Source organism: Alosa sapidissima, chromosome 4 (genome assembly GCF_018492685.1).
Source record: "Alosa sapidissima isolate fAloSap1 chromosome 4, fAloSap1.pri, whole genome shotgun sequence".
Taxonomy (NCBI): Eukaryota; Metazoa; Chordata; class Actinopteri; order Clupeiformes; family Clupeidae; genus Alosa; species Alosa sapidissima.
In genome coordinates, this window is record NC_055960.1 from 37,978,890 (window position 1) to 38,002,984 (window position 24,095).

Sequence of the window (24,095 nt, forward strand, 5' to 3'; positions counted from 1 at the left end):
TACCTAAATAATTTAACCATTTAAACTATCCACCTATTTAACTGTTCAGTCATTCCAACTATATTAAACCTCATCTACTTAGCAACCAATATAGTTTGTTTTTACTCTGTATGATATTTTACATCATATTTTTGCATTTTCATGCACTGTATTTCCTTCAGGAAATGCTTTTCTAGTTCTTCTTCTTCTTCTAACGCGTTTAATGCAGCTTCAACCGTTTAACGTAGAAACTTCATTCAAACTATGTTACGTAGGTCTTACTTAGGACATGGGTGCTATGTATTTTTCAGCTTTGTAACTTTTATACTTTTTAAACTATTAATTAAAAACTGTTCAAAATTTCCCCATAGACTTATCATGGGCTGATGACATCACAATAGAGCTGTTAAGCAATTAGAATCCTATGGCAGGTGTTCAGGCCACCTGTCCCAACTGCCATTCTCAGGCTTTAAGCATACAAACTGGCCCTATTAAGACTACACATCCTGTTCAACTGCTTCCTCTGCCAAAAACTGTTTCAAAATAAAAGTTCTCACTATAATATTTCACTGTTAAACAATTTAACCCTTTAAACTACTGAACTTTTTAACTGTTCAGCCATTGTAACTGTTACTTGTCATCAACTATGACTCCTACCCACTGTAGCTAGTTAGCTAAGTAACATGGTTAGCATAGTTAGCATGTTACCATGCTAGTTAGCATTTATAGCAAAACTGCTAAAAATGATTAGCTAAGTAACATGGTTAGCATAGTTAGCATGCATTTTTAGCAAAACTGCTAAAAATGATTAGTTATGTTAGCTAAGTATTATGGTTAGCATAGTTAGCATGTTAGCATGCTAACTAACATTTTTAGCAAAACTGCTAAAAATGATTAGCTAAGTTAGCTAAGTACTGTGGTTAGCATAGTTAGCATGCTAGCAAGCATTTTTAGCAAAACTGCTAAAAATGATTAGCTAAGTAACGTGGTTAGCATAGTTAGCATGCTAACGTGTTAGCATGCTAGTTAGCATAGTAACTTGGTTAACATTATTATCTTTGTTAACATAGTTAGCATAACTGCTAGCAAACATTAGAGCCATTCCAACTGTTTGTTATCGTCAACTATCTACCTAAATAATTTAACCATTTAAACTATCCACCTATTTAACTGTTCAGTCATTCCAACTATATTAAACCTCATTTACTTAGCAACCAATATATTTTGTTTTTACTCTGTATGATATTTTACATCATATTTTTGCATTTTCATGCACTGTATTTCCTTCAGGAAATGCTTTTCTAGTTCTTCTTCTTCTTCTAACGCGTTTAATGCAGCTTCAACCGTTTAACGTAGAAACTTCATTCAAACTATGTTACGTAGGTCTTACTTAGGACATGGGTGCTATGTATTTTTCAGCTTTGTAACTTTTATACTTTTTAAACTATTAATTAAAAACTAGTCAAAATTTCCCCATAGACTTAACATGGGCTGATGACATCACAATAGAGCCGTTAAGCAATTAGAATCCTATGGCAGGTGTTCGGGCCACCTGGATCAACTGCCAGTCTCAGGCTTTAAGCATACAAACTGGCCCTATTAAGACTACACATCCTGTTCAACTGCTTCCTCTGCCAAAAACTGTTTCAAAATAAAAGTCCTCACTACAATATTTCACTGTTAAACAATTTAACCCTTTAAACTACTGAACTTTTTAACTGTTCAGCCATTGTAACTGTTACTCGTCATCAACTATGACTCCTACCCACTGTAGCTAGTTAGCTAAGTAACATGGTTAGCATAGTTAGCATGTTAGTTAGCATTTTTAGCAAAACTGCTAAAAATGATTAGCTAAGTTAGCTAAGTAACGTGGTTAGCATAGTTAGCATGCTAGTTAACATTTTTAACAAAACTGCTAAAAATGATTAGCTAAGTTAGCTAAGTAACATGGTTAACATAGTTAGCATGCTAATTAGCATAGTTAGCAAAACTGTTAAAAATGATTAGCTAAGTTAACTAAGTAACATAGTTAGCATGCTAGCATGCTAATTAATATTTTTAGCAAAAAAATTTGGTTAACATTATTATCTTTGATAACATAGTAGCATAACTGCTAGCAAACATTAGGGCCATTCCAACTGTCAGTTATCGTCAACTATCTACCTAAATAATTTAACCATTTAAACTATCCACTTATTTAACTGTTCAGTCATTCCAACTATATTAAACCTCATCTACCTAGCAACCAATATAGTTTGTTTTTACTCTGTATGATATTTGACATCATATTTTTTGCATTTTCATGCACTGTATTTCCTTCAGGAAATGCTTTTCTAGTTCTTTTACACTTCGCGTGTGCAGCTCGTAGACAAGCAGATATCAGGCCTGTGTTTTTGGTCAGCTGTCAAAATGCGCGACTGTGCCTTAGTAGATTAGGCTTTAGCCTAGGTCTACTGTCAATAAAAGCACGCAAAATTAAAAAGTATAGGCTATGGAAACATCGGTTAATATTTTAGGGCTAGCTACTCCAAATGGTTGTAATTTTAATATGAATCTCAATATAATCATGATTTCACAAGTCACCATCTGGCTCAAGTTCTAAGCACATAGACTAAATGTGTAGATGTCCGAAGCACATAGACTAAATGTGTAGATGTCCGAGGCTAATGTTACAGTGGAACCGCTAAGGGCTAGATCCAATGTAAACACTAAGATATGTGAAGATCCTGTGATTGGATAAAACAATCAAATAGCTCAACGACCCCTTCAGTAGAAATTGAATTCAATACATGACTTCAAATAATGTCCACAATCTTACATGGACTTCTAGGATTTACAAGAATTCCAGTAATTTTTAAAATAGGAATGTCCATTGTGTCATGCCATAAGATCGTCATGATTAGGCTACACAAAAGCCACATCCCTGCCAGGTTTTGCTGTGGGCAGGCAGGATATACAAACGTCCCATTCGCTACTGCAGGCTATTGTTTGTCTAACATCTTTATTTCTTTGGATTTAGCTATTTCTCTACTGAACTTCCAGTTCCAATGGAACCATTTAAATCTGTTTACTGACCAACAACTCAACATTTAATGTGTTCAGAGTGACTGTAAACAGTGTAAAACGATGACCCCTGTGGACTGTTCAGATGAGCACTTCCTGCTAGACAGAACTGTTGTCTGTACAAGTTTAAAACCCTCTGATTATCAAAACAGTGACTTCAGCTGTTGAAAATCCCCCAAAATATGTGACCACTGCGTTTACACAACAAAGGAGTGATTTCAAACCTCATATCTATCATAGCAGTAGCTTTAACTGATGAAGATGACCTCTAACAGGCCTCTACATTGGAACTCCGCAGGTACAGAAGGTTCAGAGTAGGCCGCTCGGAACATTAGCTTAGAACCCAGAATGTGGAATATCAGTGACAGTAAATAAAGCCCACAGAATTCTCCTTTCAGAAATGAAGTGTATAATTATAGACAGAACAGGCTGAAGAAATACAGGTCATAGAGTGAAAATGTTAAAACAGCACGAAGGGTTCGCCACGGCGTGCACTAGGAGCACCACACCTGCTGAGACGCCATTTTGCACAGAGGTGGAGATGGACCAGGAGACAGGCTGGCGCTTTATTTTCAAAATACATCTCAAACTCCAGTGGGTACAACAACAACCGGCGTGCTCCACGTCACCACGGCAACAGTGTCCATCCCCAAGACCCGCCCGCCCCTCCCAGGGGTGACGAGGACCAATAAGAGCATTTCATCAGAGAAATTCACATGAACAATATAAGGCCGCCGACATTTCATGAAAACCGTGAGTTTTAAGTTCATTTGACAACCAAATGTCTCTCTTGTCTTCTTCCGCAGAAGATCCACAATGTTCCGAATCAGCGAGGACTGGGACCCGTGGTGCTCGGCGTAGATCAGTCCGTGTTCTTATGGGCAAACAGGACATCTGGGCCCTTACTTCCTCTCCACGAGAGGAGAGAGGAGAAACCCCCCCACCCCTCCTGAAACTCCAGTCTCTTTTAGAATTCATCACAAGAGTCCTACAACCCCCGTCATGACCCCCCCCCCCCCCCACTCCACATCCTCCAGGAAGTGCTGGTCTGTCCGTAACATGACGAAGAGTGATGATGAGGATGAGGCTGAGAGCCTGTCAATCATCTCCATTTCCCTAAACACTGCTCTGCTGGAAGGATGCCCCTAGAGACGGAAACAGAAGCCTCAGGGTTGCATTACGTCTGTGTCCCGTGTGTATATGAGCTATGGGCGTGTGCGTGTGTGTGTGTGTGTGTGTGTGTTGTGTAAAGCAGAGTACGAGTTCCGTGTGGGTGTGTGTGTGTTGAGTAGAGCAAGAGGAGTTCTGAGGGGTGTGTGTGTCACAGGCCGATGCCTTGCAGGACCCTCCTCTCGGCCTCGTTCAGATGTCCTGAAAACATGCTGTAACACGGCTGCTGGGAGAACTGGGTCAGGAAGTCTGTCAGGTACGCCTGCAACACACACACACACACACACACACACACACACACACACACACACACAGGGATGAATTGACATTTTCTACAGCTTAGATATTCTAGCTTAGATCAGGGATGGACAACTTTGATTATAGAGAGGGACACAAATATTTTCTTGTCGCCGTCAAGGCACCAGATGTGACCTTGCACGTCCACCACTGGGATATCAGGAATCAGGAGTATTAAATATATATACTCTATGTCTGTACGCTTTTTTAAAGGGACACCAGGCAAGCCTGATGCTTTTTCTCTACGAAACTCCCCCTCGCTCGGTCTAAAGCTCTTTTCCTTTTCTTTGCGTCTTCCATCAAGGGTTTTCGCTGCTTCTTCGCCGGCTCTGCCATTATACACACGTTTGCAACAATCTCTAGTTAGCCTGCCTCTGTGCTGTAAACTGATCCTGCTTCAGTCGGCGGGTAGGATACACCGAACTTGCAAGTGGGATATTCTTCCTACAGGCAGTAGGGGCGGGCGAGAGAGTCTTCATTCGCCCCGTAATGAGTCATTTAACCATATACCGACTTACGAAGATGATTAATAAACACGAAAACGTTGCCTGGTGTCCCTTTAAACCAACATGCATTAATTTAATGTTTAATATTGCTTCTATTTAGCAATGAACTTGAAATAAACTAAAACATTTTTCACATTCACAATAAATCTTTTTCCCCACTGTAACGGGTCATTCACAATAACCTTTTTCCCCACTGTAACGGGTAAGTGACTCTTGTACAAAGGCTCTGTGAGTGTATGTGTGTGTGGTGTGTGAGATCTTTACCAGGGATCCCACTCTAACGGCTTCTACACACAGTTGCGTTCCGTCAACGCATGCCAGTGGGTGTTCCCGACGGTAGCTATGACTTGAAGTATAACCGTAATTTGATTGGTTGGTGCTGTCAGTCGATTGGCTTGATTGGCCGGTGCAGTCTGTCGGTGCAGCAACAGCTGAACTTCTCAACGTGAGCGGCGGGAGAAACGCGACGCGACGGACCCACAATTCAGTTGGGCAACGGATGACGTGAGCCCATGTAAAGTGAATGGGATGCGTCTCCAGCAACGCAACGCACGCAGCTGTGTGTAGAGGCCGTAAGTCAAATGTAAAATTCCATGACTTTTCCCTGACAGAAATCGTGAATTTCCATGACCAATTAGGAAATAAAAACAATTGCCATTGAAAAAACAGGTAGGGCTAACTACAACCACTCAAGCAAATAGTAATTGAAAAAGCTCATAACTTTAAGGCGTTTGTTTACCTGAAGGTCAATCTGATAAATAGGGTCCTTTAAGGCGTCTGGGTCGTCCTCATCATCGTCGTCATAGTAATCATCATCTGAGTGGGAAAAAAAACATTAGGGGGAAGACAACCAACAAACCTTATGTGATTTTACAGGAAAGTCAATATATACATATATATGAATGACAGGAGTGTGTACTGAACTGGGCGTTGAGAGTATGAGTGTGTGAGTGGATTCCCTGTAAGTATGCTATGGTGTATGCTGTGGTGTGTGTGTGTGTGTGTGTGTGTGTGTGTGAGTGTGTGTGTGTGTGTGTGAGTGTGAGTGAGTGTGGTGTGTGAGAGAGTGTGTGTGTGTGTGTGTGTGTGTGTGTGTGAGTGTGTGTGGTGTGTGTGTGTAAGTGAGTGTGTGTGGTGTGTGTGTGAGTGGTGTGTGTGTGTGTGAGTGTGTGTGTGTGAGTGTGTGTGGTATTACCATATTTATTGGAGGAGATGAGATCTGAGAGCAGCTGTCCATGCAGACCTTCATCTTCCTCCTCATCCTCCTCTTCCTCTTCCTGATCCTCCCACATCCCTCCTGGCTCTACACATACACACACAACCAAACAATATAGTTGAACTGACATGTATACCTTCCCAGTCCTTGAGGCCCTAGCTACCGACATCACACTCCACTGTAGAGTATTCTAGAGTGTGTCATGGAATGTGTGTGTGTTTGATACCGACATCACAGTGGAGTGTGATGTCGGTATCAAACACACACACACATTCCATGACACACTCTAGAATCTGTGTGCAACATGCTGTAGCTCCAAAGTGACCAAACCACTGGAATGCCAAACACCATGCTGTCTTCTAGGAGTCAACCACCTTGATTGGGTTTTATTCTTTGCTTTCCCACTTCTGTCACACGCTGGTGTGTGTGTGTGTGTTTCTTTTTTTTTTGGGGCTTTTTGCCTTTATTTGTATAAGACAGTGAAGAGTGAGACAGGAAGTAAGTGGAGGAGAGAGATGGGGTGGGACCGGGATATGACCACAGGTCGGATATGACCCTGTGTCCCTGTGGGCACTTGGACCCGTACCCTGCTGTGCCACAGCGCCCCCCGTGTGTGTGTTTCTTACCTTGACTCCAGTCGGCAGCAGAGTTGCGAGTGTGTGTGTGTGTGTTTCTTACCTTGACTCCAGTCGGCAGCAGAGTTGCGAGTGGCATTGGCCTCCACCACAGACGAGAGCTCGTTGACGATCAGCTTGAAGACCTTCACCAGCAGCGGGATGTTGGTCCAACGCTCAGGGTCTGACGGACACAGAGAGAGGAAAGTAAGTGTGTGAGTGTGTGTGTCTGTGTGCGTAGAGATAACAGATAAGATGTTCTGAAGAATCTTTGGTTGAAGGATACAAATCTAAGGTATCTTTAAAGGCAGATTTGTATACAAGTATTCAGACATAACTCAAAGCTTTACTGCCGCTGAATAATGACACCAGGAGTTTTTCAGTTTGGGACACAGCCTGTGTGTGTGTGTGTGTGTGTGTGTGTGTGTGTGTGAGAAAGTGAGAGAGGGATGTGCCCTTACTTTTTGCTGACTTGGATCGTGTGCGAATGCCCTCCTCCGGGGTGAAGATCTCGTCTCCCTTAACGATGATGTCGTGCAACCGCTTGTCGTTGGTGTTGAGGCCGTGCTGCAAAAGCTTACACAGCGCCACCGTGCTGCAGGGAGGACCAACAACACACTGATCAGTCTGGAGTGAGTGAGTGAGTGTATAAGTGATTGTGTGTGTGTGTGTGTGTGTGTGTGTGTTAAAGTCCTTGCTGTAACATCTCCCCATGCCTTTGGCACATAGCTGGAGTCATTATTTGATTCTGTAAATCAGGCTTCTAGGCCAAGTATACTTGCGCATACAAGGAATTTGGTCTCTGCATTTATCCCATCCGTGAATTAATGAACACACAGAGCACACAGTGAACACACAGTGAGGTGAAGCACACACTAACCTGAAGCTACAGCGGCGCTCGGGGAGCAGTGAGGGGTTAGGTACCCTGCTCAAGGGCACTTCAGCTGTGGATGTGGGCATGGGAGAGCAGTGCTCAAACACTTTCCCCACCGACATTTTTCCTACTGGTCGGGGAATGAACCGGCAACCCTTCGGTTACAAGCCCGAAGGCCACAATGAGGCCACAATGTACTTCATTTTTCAGGGTTGATTTGCTCACTGGGTACATGCCAAACTAGCCCACTACTAGCGTGGCTACTAGCGTGGCTACTAGCGTGGCTACTACTCGCCTACAGTGTTTCTGGGGACTACAACCTTTGCTGTGACACTCACTGCAGTGCACGTGTGTGTGTGTGTGTGTGTGTGTGTGTGTGTGTGTGTGTGTGTGTGTGTGTGCGTGCGTCTCACCTGACTTTGCCCTCGTACTGGCCGTAGAAGAGGTGCTGTCGGCTCATCCACTCGGCCATGACGAACTCCAGGGCAGGTTTCCCCGTGGGGCCCGGCAGACTGCACAGGAACTCCAGCAGCGGCTCCAGCTGGGAGTGGACCAGGTGTGCAAACACCATGATCAAAGACTACAGGAAATACAACACCATGATCAAAGACTACAGGAAATACAACACCATGATCAAAGACTACAGGAAATACAACACCATGATCAAAGACTACAGGAAATATAAACACCATAAACAACATGGTCAAAGACTATAATGAGTATAAACACCATGATCAGAGACTACAGGAAATAAAACACCATGATCAAAGACTACAGCACATATAAACACCATAAACACCATGATCAAAGACTACAGGAAATATAAACACCATGAACACCATGATCAAAGACTACAAGAAATATGAACACCATATACACCATGGTGAAAAACTAGTACAGGAAATAAAACGCCATGAAAACCATGATCCAAGACTAAGGAATAAACACCATGATCAGATGGAATGAACAGAGACTAGGCAAAGTCCTTTAAGGCTTTTTGGGCTCTTATCGGGCATCTATTTAGGCAGAAATGCGCATGTGCAAGACTTCGCGACACCAATCTTGCTCCAGCAGCGAGATCACAACACATGATTGGCACGATGTCTTCTCAACACTCCACATTATTGGCTCAATGTATTCACATGTCGACATTTTGCCGCGGAATTATTGGCGTTACAAACTAGCCCCATGCATTTCTATGGAGGATGATTAGAGTGCTGTGTCTCCTCATTAGAAAGTCTCTGGACTAGGTCAAAGGTCGAGGTGAATGATGTAATAACTCTGGAGCCCTGTGGGAGTGCTGTGCCTCAGCGCCGCCCCCTGCTGGCCTCTCACCTGCATGACGCTGAGCGTCTCGGCCTGCTGCATCTTGCTGAGGATGGCCCTGAGGATCTGGTCCAGCTGCTCGCCCAGCTGCGTGCCGGCGTGCGAGATCAGCGTGGACACCAGGCGGCCCACGAAGGCGGCCGTGAACTCGGACGTGCGCGGGTCCAGCAACTGGTTGACCACCTGCATGACGTACCAGAGCCCGCTGTGGCCCTGCTCATCCTGCCAGCCAGCCACCTGCTCCAGCGCCACCGACACGTACGCACGCAGACACTCACCCCCGTTCTACAGGCAGAGCATGCCACAGGGACAGGAGAGACATGGGAGAGACAGGGTGTGTGTGTGTGAGAGAGAGAGAGACGGTGTGTGTGTATGTGAGAGAGAGAGAGAGACGGGGTGTGTGTGTGTGTGTGTGTGAGAGAGAGACAGGGTGTGTGTGTGTGTGTGTGTGTGTGTGTGTGTGTGAGAGAGACGGTGTGTGTGTGTGTGTGAGAGAGAGAGACGGGGTGTGTGTGGGGGTGTGTGTGAGAGAGAGACAGGGTGTGTGTGTGTGTGTGTAAGAGAGAGACGGTGTGTGTGAGAGAGACAGTGTGTGTGTGTGTGTGAGTGAGTGAGTGAGTGAGTGAGTGAGTGAGTGAGTGAGTGAGTGAGTGAGTGAGTGAGTGAGTGAGAGAGAGAGAGAGAGAGAGAGACATACAAAAGGCAGAGAGAAGTGGAGAGAAGGACAGAAGTGTTGTGTTAGCAGTTAGCAGCTGTCTTATGTACATGGGTGACAAAGAAATATTATTCTGGGTATGACGAGGCACACTGCACTCATGACCAGGAATATTCATTCTATTATTTGTAATAATACAGGGTCTATAGAGGGTTTGCAGCATGTCAAAGTCAGCTTTATTGTCAATTTCTTCACATGTTCCAGACATACAAAGAGATCGAAATTACGTTTCTCACTATCCCACGGTGAAGACAAGACATATTTTACCAATTTAGGTCCACAGACAAACATAACATTCAAGTAAACAAAAAAGTAAGTAAATAAGTAAATAAGAGGGCACATATAATAATGAAAAAATAAGAGCTCAGTACTCAGTGGCGCCCCCTGTCTCACCTGCATGGTAGTGTTGTCGTCGGTGCGGAGGGTGCACTGCGCCACAACAGGGAAGGCCTGGCAGATGAGCATCTGGGACAGAGGGGGCTTGGTGTGGCGCACCACCGTTGTCAGGATGTCGATGGCCGTCTGACAGGACACACACACACACACACACACACACACACACACACACACACACACACAATCATGGAAAAATACAAATCACCCTTCGAAAGAAGTGGGCATACAGTACAGGCCAGCTTGTGCATCTTAGATATTATGCAAAGCTGACAGAAGCCCTTCCTTCACTCACTCACACTCGTAAGCTGACACAAGCCATTGCCTCACACACACACACACACAGACAGAGTTCTCACCGCGCAGAGTCCGGCGGGGATCTTGTCGGGCGGGGCCTGCATGATGCTGACGAGCGTGGGGATGAGGCGCATCTGCATGGGGTCCTGGCACGCCTCGATCTGGGACAGCTCCTTAAAGATGTCCAGCGCCAGAGACGCCACCACCGGGTCTGAGAGGGGAGAGAGGGGTGAGATGGCCACCGGGGGGCGCTATGAGAAGAGTGAGGTTGGAGCGGAGACAGCTCCTTAGAGACGCCACCACAGGGTTTATGGGGCAGAGGACGGGGGTCTCCCCAGAGTAAGGCTTGCTGAGAGGGCAGATCTTGCTGTTAGTCTGCATAAGAGTGTGTGTGTGTGTGTTTACCGTTGCTGTACTTGAGGAAGATGGCGATGGTGAGGGGGCAGATCTTGCTGTTAGTCTGCATAAGAGTGTGTGTGTGTGTGTGTACCGTTGCTGTACTTGAGGAAGATGGCGATGGTGAGGGGGCAGATCTTGCTCTCGGCGCTGGTGGTGAAGGCGGGGTCGACGGTGCAGACGATGCAGAGCGTTTCCATGACGAGGGTGAGCACCTCGGAGCTGAACTGGGCGGCCAGCTGCACCAGACCATCCAGCACGTTGGGCAGGAACGGCTGCAGCACGTGGGTGCTCTCCGACATCTTCAGCTGGTCGCAGTACCTGCAGGGGGCACCACACCTTCCACCGTCAGCACATCCACTCACCACATCTCACCTCCCCAACACACATCTCACATCACCAACAAACACACACACACACATCTCACCTCCCCAACAAACACACACACACACACATCTCACCTCCCCAACACACACACACACACACACATCTCACCTCCCCAACACACACATCTCACCTCTCCAACACACACACACACACACACACACACACACACACACACACATCTCACCTCCCCAACACACACATATCTCACCTCCCCAACACACACACACATCTCACCTCCCCAACACACACACACATCTCACCTCCCCAACACACCCTTCTTACCTCCCCAACACACAATTCTTACCTCCCCAACACACACACACCTCACCTCCCCAACACACACATCTCACCTCCCTAACACACACATCTCACCTCCCCAACACACACACACACTCACTCACCTCCGCATCTAACTTCCCAAACACTCCTCGTCAAAAGCAGAGGGCGTGTCTGAGCTCTGATAGGCTGAGCCCAGGGGGCGTGTCTGAGCTCTGATAGGCTGAGCCCAGGGGGCGTGTCTTACCCCCAGATGGCGCGCACGGCGGAGATCCGTACGGAGGGCGGCTGGCTCTCGTGCAGGCCGCTGACGGTGGCCTGGAGGAACTGCTGGATGAGCTCAGGAGACATGGCCGCCGTGAAGCGGCTCGCCGCCCAGAGGGCCCGGCCCAGCAGAAACGGAGACGTCGCTGAGGAGGGAGGGACGCACGCGCACGCGCACACACACACACACACACACACACACACACACACAAAGAGATGAAGAAGAAGATAAAACACACACGAACCCACAGACACACACACACAAATAAAGAGATAAAAAAGAAGATAAACAAACTAACATTACTGGAAACACTTTTAGAGCTGTTGGCAATGGCAATGCATAGCAGACAATTTGTAACTATTGATGTTAAAAAAAGCTTGAGAATCTACAATGTCATATAATTGTCACACACACACACACACACACACCTGGCAGGTTGAGGTCGGCCAGGATGACGTTGGCGAGGAAGCCGTGCATGTCAAACTGCACACGGCCATTCTTCACATTCTCAGTGATGATGGTCTTCACCGAGCCCAGGGCCAACATACATGCCTCATGAACCTTCCACCTGACAGGACACACACACACACACACACACACACAATTACAGGACTGAAACACCACACTTAAGCTTACAATTTTGTTGGAAAGCTACCTTTCTATAAATGTGTGCATGCACCAGTCGTCACGGCCACTGTTCTTCAACTACTTTATCTATTGCAGGAGTGTGTGTGTGTGTGTGTGTGTGTGTGTATATATATATATATATATATATATATATATATATATATATCTATATATATATATATATATATATATATGTGTGTGTGTGTGTGTGTGTGTGTGTGTGTGTGCGTACCAGTGCTCATTGCCGCTGCTCCTGGCCTGTTCTGCCTCCTGTAGGTGTCTGGTTGCTGCAGCAGCAAGAGCGGCCGCACTCTCATTCTGGAACTCCGCTGCCACTGCCTGGACACACACAGACACACACACACACACTTATGCTGCGTTCCAGGTGTACTCAAGTTGTACTCCCAGTCTCAGTCATGAAATCAGTCAGTCAGCCATAACAACAATAGTGTAAAACCTCTGTCACTATGTTGCTACGATATTTGTTTGTGTAAAATACTGTGAAATGCATTGATACAAACTGGTTAGGGCTGGGATAAACGATTATTTTTTAAACGATTAATCTAGCGATTATTTTTTCGATGCATCGATTAATCTAACGATTCATTTTTTCAAGCCGATTCCATTTCAATTCGATTCGATTATCTCCCCATTAATTCACTAATAGCAACTTATACATGTTTATTTACATATCTGAATGAAAAAACATGAATTCTTTAACATTGCAATATACGTTTATTGCTTTTAAGATTACAAAATAAAAGACTATACAAGTGCAAAGAAATGCATTCTTAGTCAGAGGTAGCATTCAATAAAGTTCAGTAGTGTATGTCTAATTGAGTGCCTGTCATTTTAAGACGTTCGTGTGGGAATCCTTGCAATTAACATCAACACAGTTAAAAGGCTGCTGATGTGTGGATGCAATTCATAAGTACTTATAACGGTTCGTACTTCTCCTTTGGACAAACACTTTTGAGTCTTGGAAAACACTTTCCATTTACATCGGGATTTTGCAAACATTCAGAGTCAATAAAATGAGCCCTGCATGAATAACGAATACAAGCAGCTGCAAGTAAGCATGCTAAACTTGACATCCAAACAGTATTCTAACGTTAGCTTTGAGATACTGCTTGATTGCATACTGTAACTTAACTTAGTTTAGTCTCCTCAATGTACCATGTTATGATAAGACCTTAACAGAGTTTACTTTAACTTTAATGCAGCAGTTTTGAACAAATTTGCGCAGCATGGTCACGATGCTAAGCGGATTTAATAGCAATTTAGCCCACTGTGTTCTATGCAGTGCTTCTATGTGGCAACAACAATCATGAATATTTTGTAAACCCATTTACTCCTAAAATGCCTGCTAAAAACGCCTATAGAATCCTATGGCATTCTAGACTAAATAACCTTATTTCCTGAGGGTTTTCTGAAAAGCCTCTGTAGCACCTAGAAACATGAAATAAAAAGCATGCTGCGCTACGCAGCATCCAGCGGGAGGGTCAATGTTGCGCTACGCAGCATCCAGCAGGAGGGTCAATGTTGCGTCATGCAGCATCCAGCGCGAATGGGTTAAATGCACATGCAGAGGAGGATCAGCGGGCTCGTTACGAGAGAGAGAGGGCAGGGCGAGGAAAGGTCGTGTGAGTAAAAAGTGGCTCAATGAAATTATTTTATCTTATCTTTAATTTAAATAGTAGGCCTACAACATAGAACATCAACGTGTGGTGGCCGGTTTTGATTTCATGGTGCCCAGCCACAGATTAGCCAACGTATGGAAAACACAGGTGTAAGATTAAAAATATTTAGCAGCACACGTTATGCTTGACGAATCGACGCTCGTATTTTGCGTCAACGTATTTTTTGCGTCGATGTCATCAATTACGTCGACGCATTGTCCCAGCCCTAAAACTGGTATCAACTGCTAACAGACAATTGCCAACAGACAACTGCTAACAAACAGTAGCATCTTGCAACTGCTCACAAACAGTAGCATCTTGCAACTGCTAACAAACAGCAGCATCTTGCAAACAGCAGCATCTTGCAACTGGAACAGATTCTGCTCAGTTTTTACTCTTTTTACTTTACTATGAATATTAAAATGCAGCATTATGTACAAACATATGAACAGGCCCAAGGGAACACTCAACCACCCATGCACACACACACGCATACACACACACACACACACACAGTACACAGGGCGCGTTCCCACCAGCAGTAGGTCTTGTGCTGATATTCTGACGGAGTAGGAGAAAGTGTCGTCATCCTCGTCCTCCACAAACTGCTGAGGGTTGGCCGTCCACACCTTAATCTGCACACACACCACAATACTGTTAGACTACATCTCTCACACACACACACACACCCCTGTAGTCATCAGCCCCACACACTGAGTCATCTCTGATTATGCATGTAAAGTGCCTGCAAACAGGGGATGACAGTAGATGTGATGATTAAACGCACACACACTCAAGTGTGCAAGTGCACGCACACACGCACACCTGGTCCTCTGTGATCTGCATGTAGTATATGAGCATGGGCCGGACACACACACACATACACCCACACACACCTGGTCCTCCGTGATCTGCATGTAGAGGATGATTTAGTAGATGAGCTCGGGCAGGGCACACACACACACACACACACACACACACACACCTGGTCCTCTGTGATTTGCATGTAGAGGATGATGTAGTAGATGAGCTCGGGCAGAGCCTTCTTCACGGTGCTCTTGAACTTGCTGTTCTCCAGGAGGGTGTGCACAAACTCAAAGATGCTGAACACCAGGTTCTCAAAACCCAGCACCTCACCTGAGAGAGAGAAAGGGACAGAGGTGGAGAGAGAGGAGAGGGGGAGAGAGATAGAGAGGGGAGAGAGAGAGGGATAGATAGAAAGAGAGGGAGAGAGAAAGAGAGGAGAGGAGGAGAGAGGGATAGAGAGAAAGGGACAGAGACAAGAGAAAGAGAGGAGAGGGGGAGAGAGTGATAGAGATAGAGATAGAGAGAGAGAGAGATAGATAGATAGATAGATAGATAGATAGAGAGAGAGAGAGAGAGAGAGAGAGAGATGTTTAGATGTGCTTCCTCTCCTTCAGTACTACAGAAGAGCTGCTGGGTGTGTGTGAGAGAGGACAGGACACACACACCGTCTGAGTCCACTGGGTCGTCCACCTCCTCCGTGTAGTTCACCTCGGTTCTCACATAGGTGCACCACTCGTTAAGGAAATGACATCACAGCTGAAGAGACCACGCACACCGTCAGCCATAAGCTACCCTTACCAGGGGGGTATTCCATCAACCTCGCTAAAGGCCAAACTTATTTCGATAAGTCTCGCTAATTTTAGTGAGAATTCCGTTCCATTAATGAAGTTAACGTGAATCCCAGCTTGGTAACCATGGGAATTTATGCCACAGAACTAACCTGCTCCGTAGCAGGTTAACTTTCAAGCTAAATTAAGCTGTGTTGCAAAAACACCAATCAGTCGGAAAACGAGTCCAAAAAGATGGTTCCGTCAACCTGTGCGTTCGTCACCTGTAGCCTACAACTTCAAAAATAGAAGTAGGCCTAGAAATGTTTTTTCCGACAGTGTCACCAAGCATGGATTTACACATTCGCTAGCTCCAAAGAATGTATGAAGATTATGCGATTAAAAATGTTTTAACTTCACATGCGTGTGGTTCTAGGAATCGTGCTACTCTGCGTCACTTACGTTCGGTGGTGGTGTAACGTGCAGCGAGACGGTATAGGAAAGGAATTACATTCTTGCGTGTTCGCAGGTTCGCTCCCCATACGAAGGAAACATAGTTTATCACCTTGATAATGGCATTTTTAGTTATAATCTTTGATGAAAGACATATGTCTACTGCTGATAAAGGTCCATGCACATTTGGTAGGCTGTTCAGTGACAGCTGCTAGTGGGCTATATTATATCTGATGCAAGCCAAAGGATAATTCTGTAGCCTAGGAAGCTAATAATTAAAACTGCTTCATGTGTCGACGATTGTTCATGAATGTCAAATCAACTGTGTGCTACACAGATTAAATACTAGCCATTAATTGAATTGAAAGCCATTGCATTTCAGATCATTTTATTTAAACACTTGGGACTTATGGGAGACAATAGGCTATTATGTTGATACTATTTTATTTATTTCACCTACACCTAGACAATTATTTGGAGTGAACACTTTTAATCTAAGAATGTAAGCTATAGATAGTTTTGAATATCCATATGCATATCCATAAGTTGTTTTTGAGTTTATACTATTTATTCATTCACTCGTTTTGTTCAAGCAGACTGTATAGTCTATGTGTTCAAGAGTGAAGCCAATCAAACTCGCAATTGATTTCAAACCATTGTTTTAAATGTATGCTTTCATTATTCTCCAATTTCTGTAGGCAATCTATTTTTCTCTCGATGTTAAATTTGATGACTTTCGATGAAAATCCTGTAGATGGCACTTGCCAAATCGAACAGAAATCGTCTAGTATTGTCTTAATTTTACGACATATATCCTCTTTTCGTCAATCTACTGTTTTGGTCTACTGTTCTACCTTGTGCACGAGCAGAGATGAAGCTGACTTAAACCTCACTTGAATAAACGAGGCCAAGATGCCGCTAACTTGAGTTAATGGAACGGCTTCAGCCCCAAGTGAAAGTCTACGCTAGTTCAAGCCAGACTATTTCTGTTAAGCGCCACCTTTATTAGCGAGGTTGATGGAATACCCCCCAGGTACACGTGCCCAGAAAACAAACATCTACACAAAGGCCATCGACATAAGGAGACATTTGCACAGATACATACACCTGCACAGGTAGATCGACCAAGACTGCACCTGCACAGGTACATACACCTGCACAGATACATACACCTGCACAGGTAGACCAAGCAGGCTGCACCTGCACAGGTAGACTAAGCCAGGCTGCACCTGCACAGGTAGAGCCACACACTGCGCAGCTGGTGAGCAGGATATAAGGAGGCGCTCTCCGTGAGTGTGTTCCACACGATGGGCAGGATCTGCTGCATGGACGACACCATGGGCCTGGGGAAGTTCTTCACCAGAGCAGTGACCGCCTGACCGAGAGAGAGGGGGGTTCTTATTGACAGGACTCTCCATGTATGTATATATTTGTGTGTGCACATGAGTATGCATAATGTATAGGAATGGTGTGTTTGTGTCGGACGTTAAGAACCTCCATCTTGAGCATACTGTCTGAGGAAGGCCCTTCAGCCATTTGGAGTGTGTTTGTATTTTTGTGTCTGTGTGTGTGTGTGTGTGTGTGTGTGTGTCTCTCTCTCTCTCTAACCTTGAGCACCTCCATCTTAAGGCCGCTGTCTGAGGAGGGCCCGTCGGGCATCTGGAGAGCCTGAACAAACGCCTCTGTGAACTGCTGCACCACGGGGAAGATCAGGGCCTTTGCTGCCCCCTAGAGGACACATGCACACATCAGCACTCACAAACACACATAAAACATGATGCACTGAATTCTCATCTGTGGAAGTACTAAATCTTCTGCTTACTGACAGCTTCAAACGTTACTGGGTTTCTACCTCCTTCAGCCGTTATTCTGGTAATTGTATTAAAAGGCTCTATGCACGACTCTTTTGGTTTCGTCACTTGTACTGGCATATAAACTTCCTGTTTACGTTAAAACACTAGCAAATATAGCGTTTTTTCTATAGTCATCGTCTTCAGGACCTCGTCTCATGGTAATGTAGACCGACTTTGAAAATGTTGTGTGCCACTCCCTCCAGCTAAAAGGAAAAGGGTTTAAAATGTTCTTAACCTGGTTAGATAACACTTAAGCTATGTTTTTCAAATTAGAAATGGCCTACTATATTAAAACTGAAAAGGCTAGTCATCTGTCATAGCCTACTGTGTACAGTGTAAACAGGAAGTCGATTGCCCAGTAGGAAGCAAATCCAAAATGGAGCCCTGCATAGAGTCCATTCTAGAAAATTCTGAATTTGCCGTGAGGACGACATCTTGACAGACACATGACTGGGTGACCCTCAGGTCAGATGGAGGTGGCAAACGGACTGGGTGACCCTCGGATAAGATGGAGGTGGCAAACTGACCTTCTCCACCTCCTCGATGGCACAGATGAGGTTGGCACAGGTGGTGAAGATCTCCACGGCTCGGGAGCGAGTGCGGATGCCGTACACCTGCAAGGACATCACATGTCACACACAGAGGGATACAGAACACAGAACCCCCCCCCCCCCCCCCCCCCCCCCCCCCCGACACACACACACACACACACACACACACACACACACACACACACACACAGAGTACCTCTGCCATTGTGAAGATCTTGTACATCTCAGGTAGAATCACCGGGGCAACTAGGGGCATCTGTGTGTCTGTAACCTCGCGGGTGAACTCTGCAAAACACAAACACACACACACACACACACACACACACACACACACACAGGTTAAGAGCGCACACATTCACTATAGACCCTTTCAACAATAAAAACAAAAACAATGCTTGAACGTTCTATTTGGGCCCCAATCTACTTTTTCTTCATTAAGATAACATATGGAATGTTAAAACGGAAGTCTTGTGGGGCCAACTATGATGCTGATAATGGAACTCTCTTGAAAGGGTCTATTCATATGTATGTCACAGTGAGGACCTTCATAACTCCGTAGACATCTCCACTCAGCAGTGTGTGCGTGTGTGTGTGTACCTGTAAGCACCCTCATAGCCCCGTGCATGGCGTTGACATCTCCTCTCATCAGCAGCATGTGTGTGTGTGTAAGAGTGTGTGTGTGTGTAAGAGTGTGTGTGTGTGTACTTGTAAGCACCCTCATAGCCCCATGCACAGCGTTGACATCTCCGCTCATCAGCAGCATGTGTGTGTGTGTAAGAGTGTGTGTGTGTGTAAGAGTGTGTGTGTGTGTACCTGTAAGCACCCTCATAGCCCCATGCACAGCGTTGACATCTCCGCTCATCAGCATGTCCATGAGCAGTGTGAAGAGCTGCGGCCACGCCTCCGGCCAATCCCAGTGGGCGATGGCTGACACGGCGTAGGCCACGCTCGACCGCACCTTACTGATGGCCTCACGCAGACCGGCTGGCAACAGCTCGCGGATCGCTGCCTTCGCCTGGAGACCATGCGCACGCACACGCACACACACACACACACACACACACACACACACACACACACACACACACACACACACACACACACACACACACCAAGAGCCTAGTCAGGTTTAAAGAGTGTTTATATTTGTGCATGTTTGTTTCTCCACCATATTGCGTAGGCTTTAGAAGAGTGTGTGTGTTGGTGACGTACCCGATCAGTGGTCTCCGGGGGTCTGAACTTCTCAGACTGGGAGCACCAGTGGGTCTCCACATACTGCTTCAAGATGACAGACGCCAGCTGTGCAGACAACACACACACACACACACACACAACACACACACATTGAGCTGTCCGTTTGTATTTTAGAGCTAGACTCAGGACAGTAAAGAGAGCCAGTCTCAGGGCAGTAAAGAGAGCCAGTCTCAGGGCAGTACAGAGAGCCAGTCTCAGGGCAGTACAGAGAGCCAGTCTCAGGGCAGTACAGAGAGCCAGTCTCAGGGCAGTAAGTCTCAGGGCAGTAAAGAGAGCCAGTCTCAGGGCAGTAAAGAGAGCCAGTCTCAGGGCAGTAAAGAGAGCCAGTCTCAGGGCAGTAAAGAGAGCAAGTCTCAGGGCAGTAAGTCTCAGGGCAGTAAAGAGAGCAAGTCTCAGGGCAGTAGAGAGAGCCAGTCTCAGGGCAGTAGAGAGAGCCAGTCTCAGGGCAATAAAGAGAGCCAGTCTCAGGGCAGTAAAAGGCAGTACAGAGAGCCAGTCTCAGGGCAGTAAAGAGAGTCTCAGGGCAGTACAGAGAGCCAGTCTCAGGGCAATAAAGACAGCCAGTCTCAGGGCAGTACAGAGAGCCAGTCTCAGGGCAGTACAGAGAGCCAGTCTCAGGGCAGTACAGAGAGCCAGTCTCAGGGCAATAAAGAGAGCCAGTCTCAGGGCAGTACAGAGAGCCAGTCTCAGGGCAATAAAGAGAGCCAGTCTCAGGGCAATAAAGAGAGCCAGTCTCAGGGCCTGTCCTGGTTCGGGGCTGGTTTTCTGGGCGCATCTGAACCCCTCTGGGCTTCTCTATGGGGACGCAGAGCAGCACTGAGGGGACCTCACCTGGCGGATAGCGAGCGCTAGCACTGAGGGGACCTCACCTGGCGGATAGCGAGCGCTAGCACTGAGGGGACCTCACCTGGCGGATAGCGAGTGCTCCCTGGGGATCGACCGTCAGCTCAGCCAGGTGGACACCAAACTCTGCAGGAGAGGAGAGGACCGCACCGGACAGAAGACAGGAGTGGGGGAGAGAGAGGGAGAGAGAGAGGAAGAGGGAGAGAGAGGGAAAGAGAGAGGAAAGGAGAGGAGAGGCAGGAGGGGTGGAGAAGAGAAAAACAGGAGGACAGAGAAGGAAAAGGAGAAAGAGAGAACAGAAGAGAGAGAAAAGAACAGGAGACAGAGGGAGGGAGGGAGAGGGAGAGAGAGAGAGAGGAGGGAGAGAGGGCGGGAGAGAGAGGGAGGGAGAAAGGGAGGGAGGGAGAAAGGGAGGGAGAAAGAAAGAGAGGGAGGGAGAGAGAAAGAGAGGGAGGGAGAGAGAAAGAGAGAGGTCAGAGGTCAGATAGGGAGAGAGAGGTCAGAGGTCAGATTGAGACACTGGGCCTCTGGAGAGGTTGCATTGGGATGTTGATGGGTGCAGCAGCTCTTCACATGGACAGCATCCCCACTATTGAGCTTATACAGATATATTCAATTACAGTGTTTACATCAGTTGCTTATGGAATGCTCCATTCATATTCTAGTCCAATTAACAAATCAAGTTCAGATTACAGGATATGCTTCTGTGCATGTAGCAAAATGCTGCAAATGCTCACTGAACATCATAGTGTGATGAAGGTGTCCACATGTCTACATACTAATACTCCAACACTTGGTGTGTGTGTGCACGTGTGGGCCAGGCACACGTGCACATGTAATAATAAATCTGCTTGTTAGGAACAGCCGATCAGCCAAGTGAACAAAACACCAGCTGCCAACCAATCATAAACCATCACAACACTCTTCTGAAGAGCCAATCATAAACCATCACAACACTCTTCTGAAGAGCCAATCATAAACCATCACAACACTCTGAAGAGCACACGACTACATCAGCACAAGAGACGTGACATCATGACACCACCATGTGTGGACCCCACGCCTCCCTCTTACACACACAGTCAGTTGTAGGACGCGTTTCCGGTTAATAGCAAACACCAATCTACCTACAGCCAAAGAGAACGTGCTGCCATCCCAGCCAACATGGGCAGAGACACTACACACACACACACCCACCCAACATGGGCAGGCAGACACACCTCCTACAGAGCTTCCACACACACACCCACCCACACCCACCTCCTACAGAGCTTCCACACACACACCCACACGCACCTCCTACAGAGCTTCCACACACACACCCACCCACACACACCTCCTACAGAGCTTCCACACACACACCCACCCCCACAACATGGGCAGAGACACTACTACACCCTTTCAGCTTCTCCTACAGAGCTTCCACACACACACACACACCCAACATGGGCAGAGACACTACTACACCCTTTCAGCTTGTCCTACAGAGCTTCCACACACACACACACACACACACACCCAACATGGGCGGGAGACACTACACCCTTTCAGCTTCTCCTACAGAGCTTCCTTTGGTTCTGTGCTAAAACCAGAATGTGGGCACGCATGCACGAAAACACACACACATGCTGCCTTTATGAGCTCTTCCCCTAGGCTCCACTCTAAATCACACACACACACACACAAAGGTCTACCTCTAAGTCCCACTGCGTCCCTGGTTTGGAGCCTCCCATTAACACGGCAGTGCAATGCGCCTCACACACACATACTTAACTCAATGGTGTGACAAGCCACACACACACGGATTTAATCAGGGGCAGAGTCGGCCGGCAGACAATACTACTGCTGACGGTCGGAACTCTCTCTTCTCTCCCTCAAACACAAACTGAGCCTGTTCTCATCACCTCACCACACACACACACACACACACACACACAGGTCTACAGTGGAGGCGAGATGCTCTTAATGTGGGCACACTACAGCCATTCAGCGCCATGCTGACCCAAGCTTGTTTAGAAAGGCGCCAAGGTCAGCTAACCTCAGTGCCTAAAGTTGGTGGTGATGACTGAGGTCACTACAAATATTTCAGTCACTATGGGGACAATAGTCTAAATGTTTAAGTGCAAATCAAGACAAGCTGGTCTCTTCAGGCGCCCCGATTTGAGGGGTTTTCATTTGTCAGGATATAGGTCGTTTCTTTCGAGCCTTTTGTTGTAAAAACAGACCTAATGCATGAGTCACTACTTCCGTCAAATTTTCATAACGGTCTAACACAAACAAGTCAACATAGTAAGCTGCCAAGTCTCGTAAGGGGGTCCCTCCCGTTGGGCAGCTACGTCAGCGGTGATGCTGCAGCTGGCGCCTGCTGAGGAAACTCCATCAGCGCGCGGAGCATCCATACTGGAGGATAGCGCGGGAACTCCCGGGATACCGGCCAGGCGCCAACACATGGACGGCCAAATCGGGGAGGCTACTATTATCAACTCGAGCCAGTGATGATTACTTATAAATCACAAGCACAAATAAATATCAGGCTCAAGTGAGTTGGTCTTTGAAGTTCCGAGCAACAATATGTTCTTCACGTGGCGTTATGATATTGATTAACTAAGTGTAATCATATAAAACACTAATACATCGCTCTTTAATTAGCGTTTGCGTCATTTCAATTGATCAAAATAGTCTTCTTCCTGGTTAGTCTATAATGAACGCATGTTCTAGGTGTAACATTCACTGACTTGATAAACTTAAGTTAGCAACTAGCTATCAATTTGACACAGTCCCACTTCAGTCAGGCAACGTTAACTAATGTCCAAAGCCAGTTAATTTGGCTTGACACTAGCTATCTTTACAGCTGGACCAAGGCTAAGCTTAAATGGTCTGTTCGCGACTAGGCGTGATAGTTATGTCCACTACGCTTCCTGACCAGGTATAGTTGTATATTTGCGGGCTTATGAGAAGTTATCAACCGCAGTGCAACAGCTGCGCAGGCCCTTGTTTCTTCTCATTGCTATTCACATGGTGTCATCTCCATCAGTTTCGGCAGGAAGCTACAGCGCAGCTAACCAGCGACATCGCGCTTACCCTCCGTCACTTCCAGCACTTTGACCTGCTCCTCCGCGGCAGCTCTCACTTCTTGGACAGGCGACAAGATAGCGGTGAGCGTCTCTATGAGTGCCTCCTTCAATCCCTGTTGAACCGGGCCGGCGGCCGCAGCCGGACCCGGACCCGAAGCGCTCATGCCCGCCATATTTCCAGCAGTTGTGCGCGAGCGGCGAAGGCACCGGGGAGCGGTAAGAATGCTGCACCAGAGCGCGCCAATGCAAGACCGGGTGGGCGGGGTTTGATGTTGACGGCTTGTTTCCTTTCCCGTTCGCACTTCCTCTGCGACCAGACCTCGCGCGCCCCTACTGGCCAGGCGGCGACTTTTTTGAGCTGTGTGTGGTCTGTGCTGTGTCTGGATAGCGTTAAAGGAACAGGCCAAATGTTT

The 24,095-nt window shown here is 46.5% G+C and overlaps 1 protein-coding gene and 1 long non-coding RNA gene across 2 annotated transcripts; one reads left to right on the forward strand and one right to left on the reverse strand.

Moving 5' to 3' along the window:
* Positions 1 to 4,202: 4,202 nt before the first annotated feature.
* On the forward strand, positions 4,203 to 6,149 carry LOC121706762. The gene is made up of 3 exons (XR_006031158.1): positions 4,203 to 4,286; positions 6,036 to 6,069; positions 6,138 to 6,149. It is a non-coding gene; the product is annotated as an uncharacterized LOC121706762 (long non-coding RNA).
* ipo9 (importin 9) lies at positions 4,253 to 23,936 on the reverse strand. Its single transcript, XM_042088724.1, has 24 exons — positions 23,690 to 23,936; positions 20,673 to 20,734; positions 19,724 to 19,810; positions 19,325 to 19,526; positions 18,708 to 18,796; positions 18,488 to 18,574; positions 17,716 to 17,835; positions 17,382 to 17,482; positions 15,553 to 15,611; positions 15,066 to 15,217; positions 14,617 to 14,715; positions 12,634 to 12,740; positions 12,203 to 12,342; positions 11,757 to 11,919; positions 10,941 to 11,167; positions 10,513 to 10,661; positions 10,154 to 10,282; positions 9,055 to 9,330; positions 8,133 to 8,299; positions 7,307 to 7,440; positions 6,910 to 7,029; positions 6,211 to 6,318; positions 5,755 to 5,831; positions 4,253 to 4,474 (listed from the first exon to the last, which is right to left on the reverse strand). The coding sequence occupies exons 1-24, from the start codon at positions 23,853 to 23,855 to the stop codon at positions 4,364 to 4,366; spliced, it is 3,132 nt and encodes a 1,043-aa protein (XP_041944658.1). The 5' UTR covers positions 23,856 to 23,936; the 3' UTR covers positions 4,253 to 4,363.
* Positions 23,937 to 24,095: the final 159 nt, after the last annotated feature.

Excerpts from the sequence above, each read along its gene's own strand:
- ipo9 (XM_042088724.1), bottom strand. The coding sequence starts at position 23,855 with ATGGCGGGCATGAGCGCTTCGGGTCCGGGTCCGGCTGCGGCCGCCGGC. Across the intron at positions 20,735-23,689 it reads AGTGCTGGAAGTGACGGAGG|AGTTTGGTGTCCACCTGGCT; the intron begins GTAAGCGCGATG and ends CCTCTCCTGCAG. Across the intron at positions 12,741-14,616 it reads CAGCACAAGACCTACTGCTG|GCAGTGGCAGCGGAGTTCCA; the intron begins GTGGGAACGCGC and ends GTGTGTGTCCAG.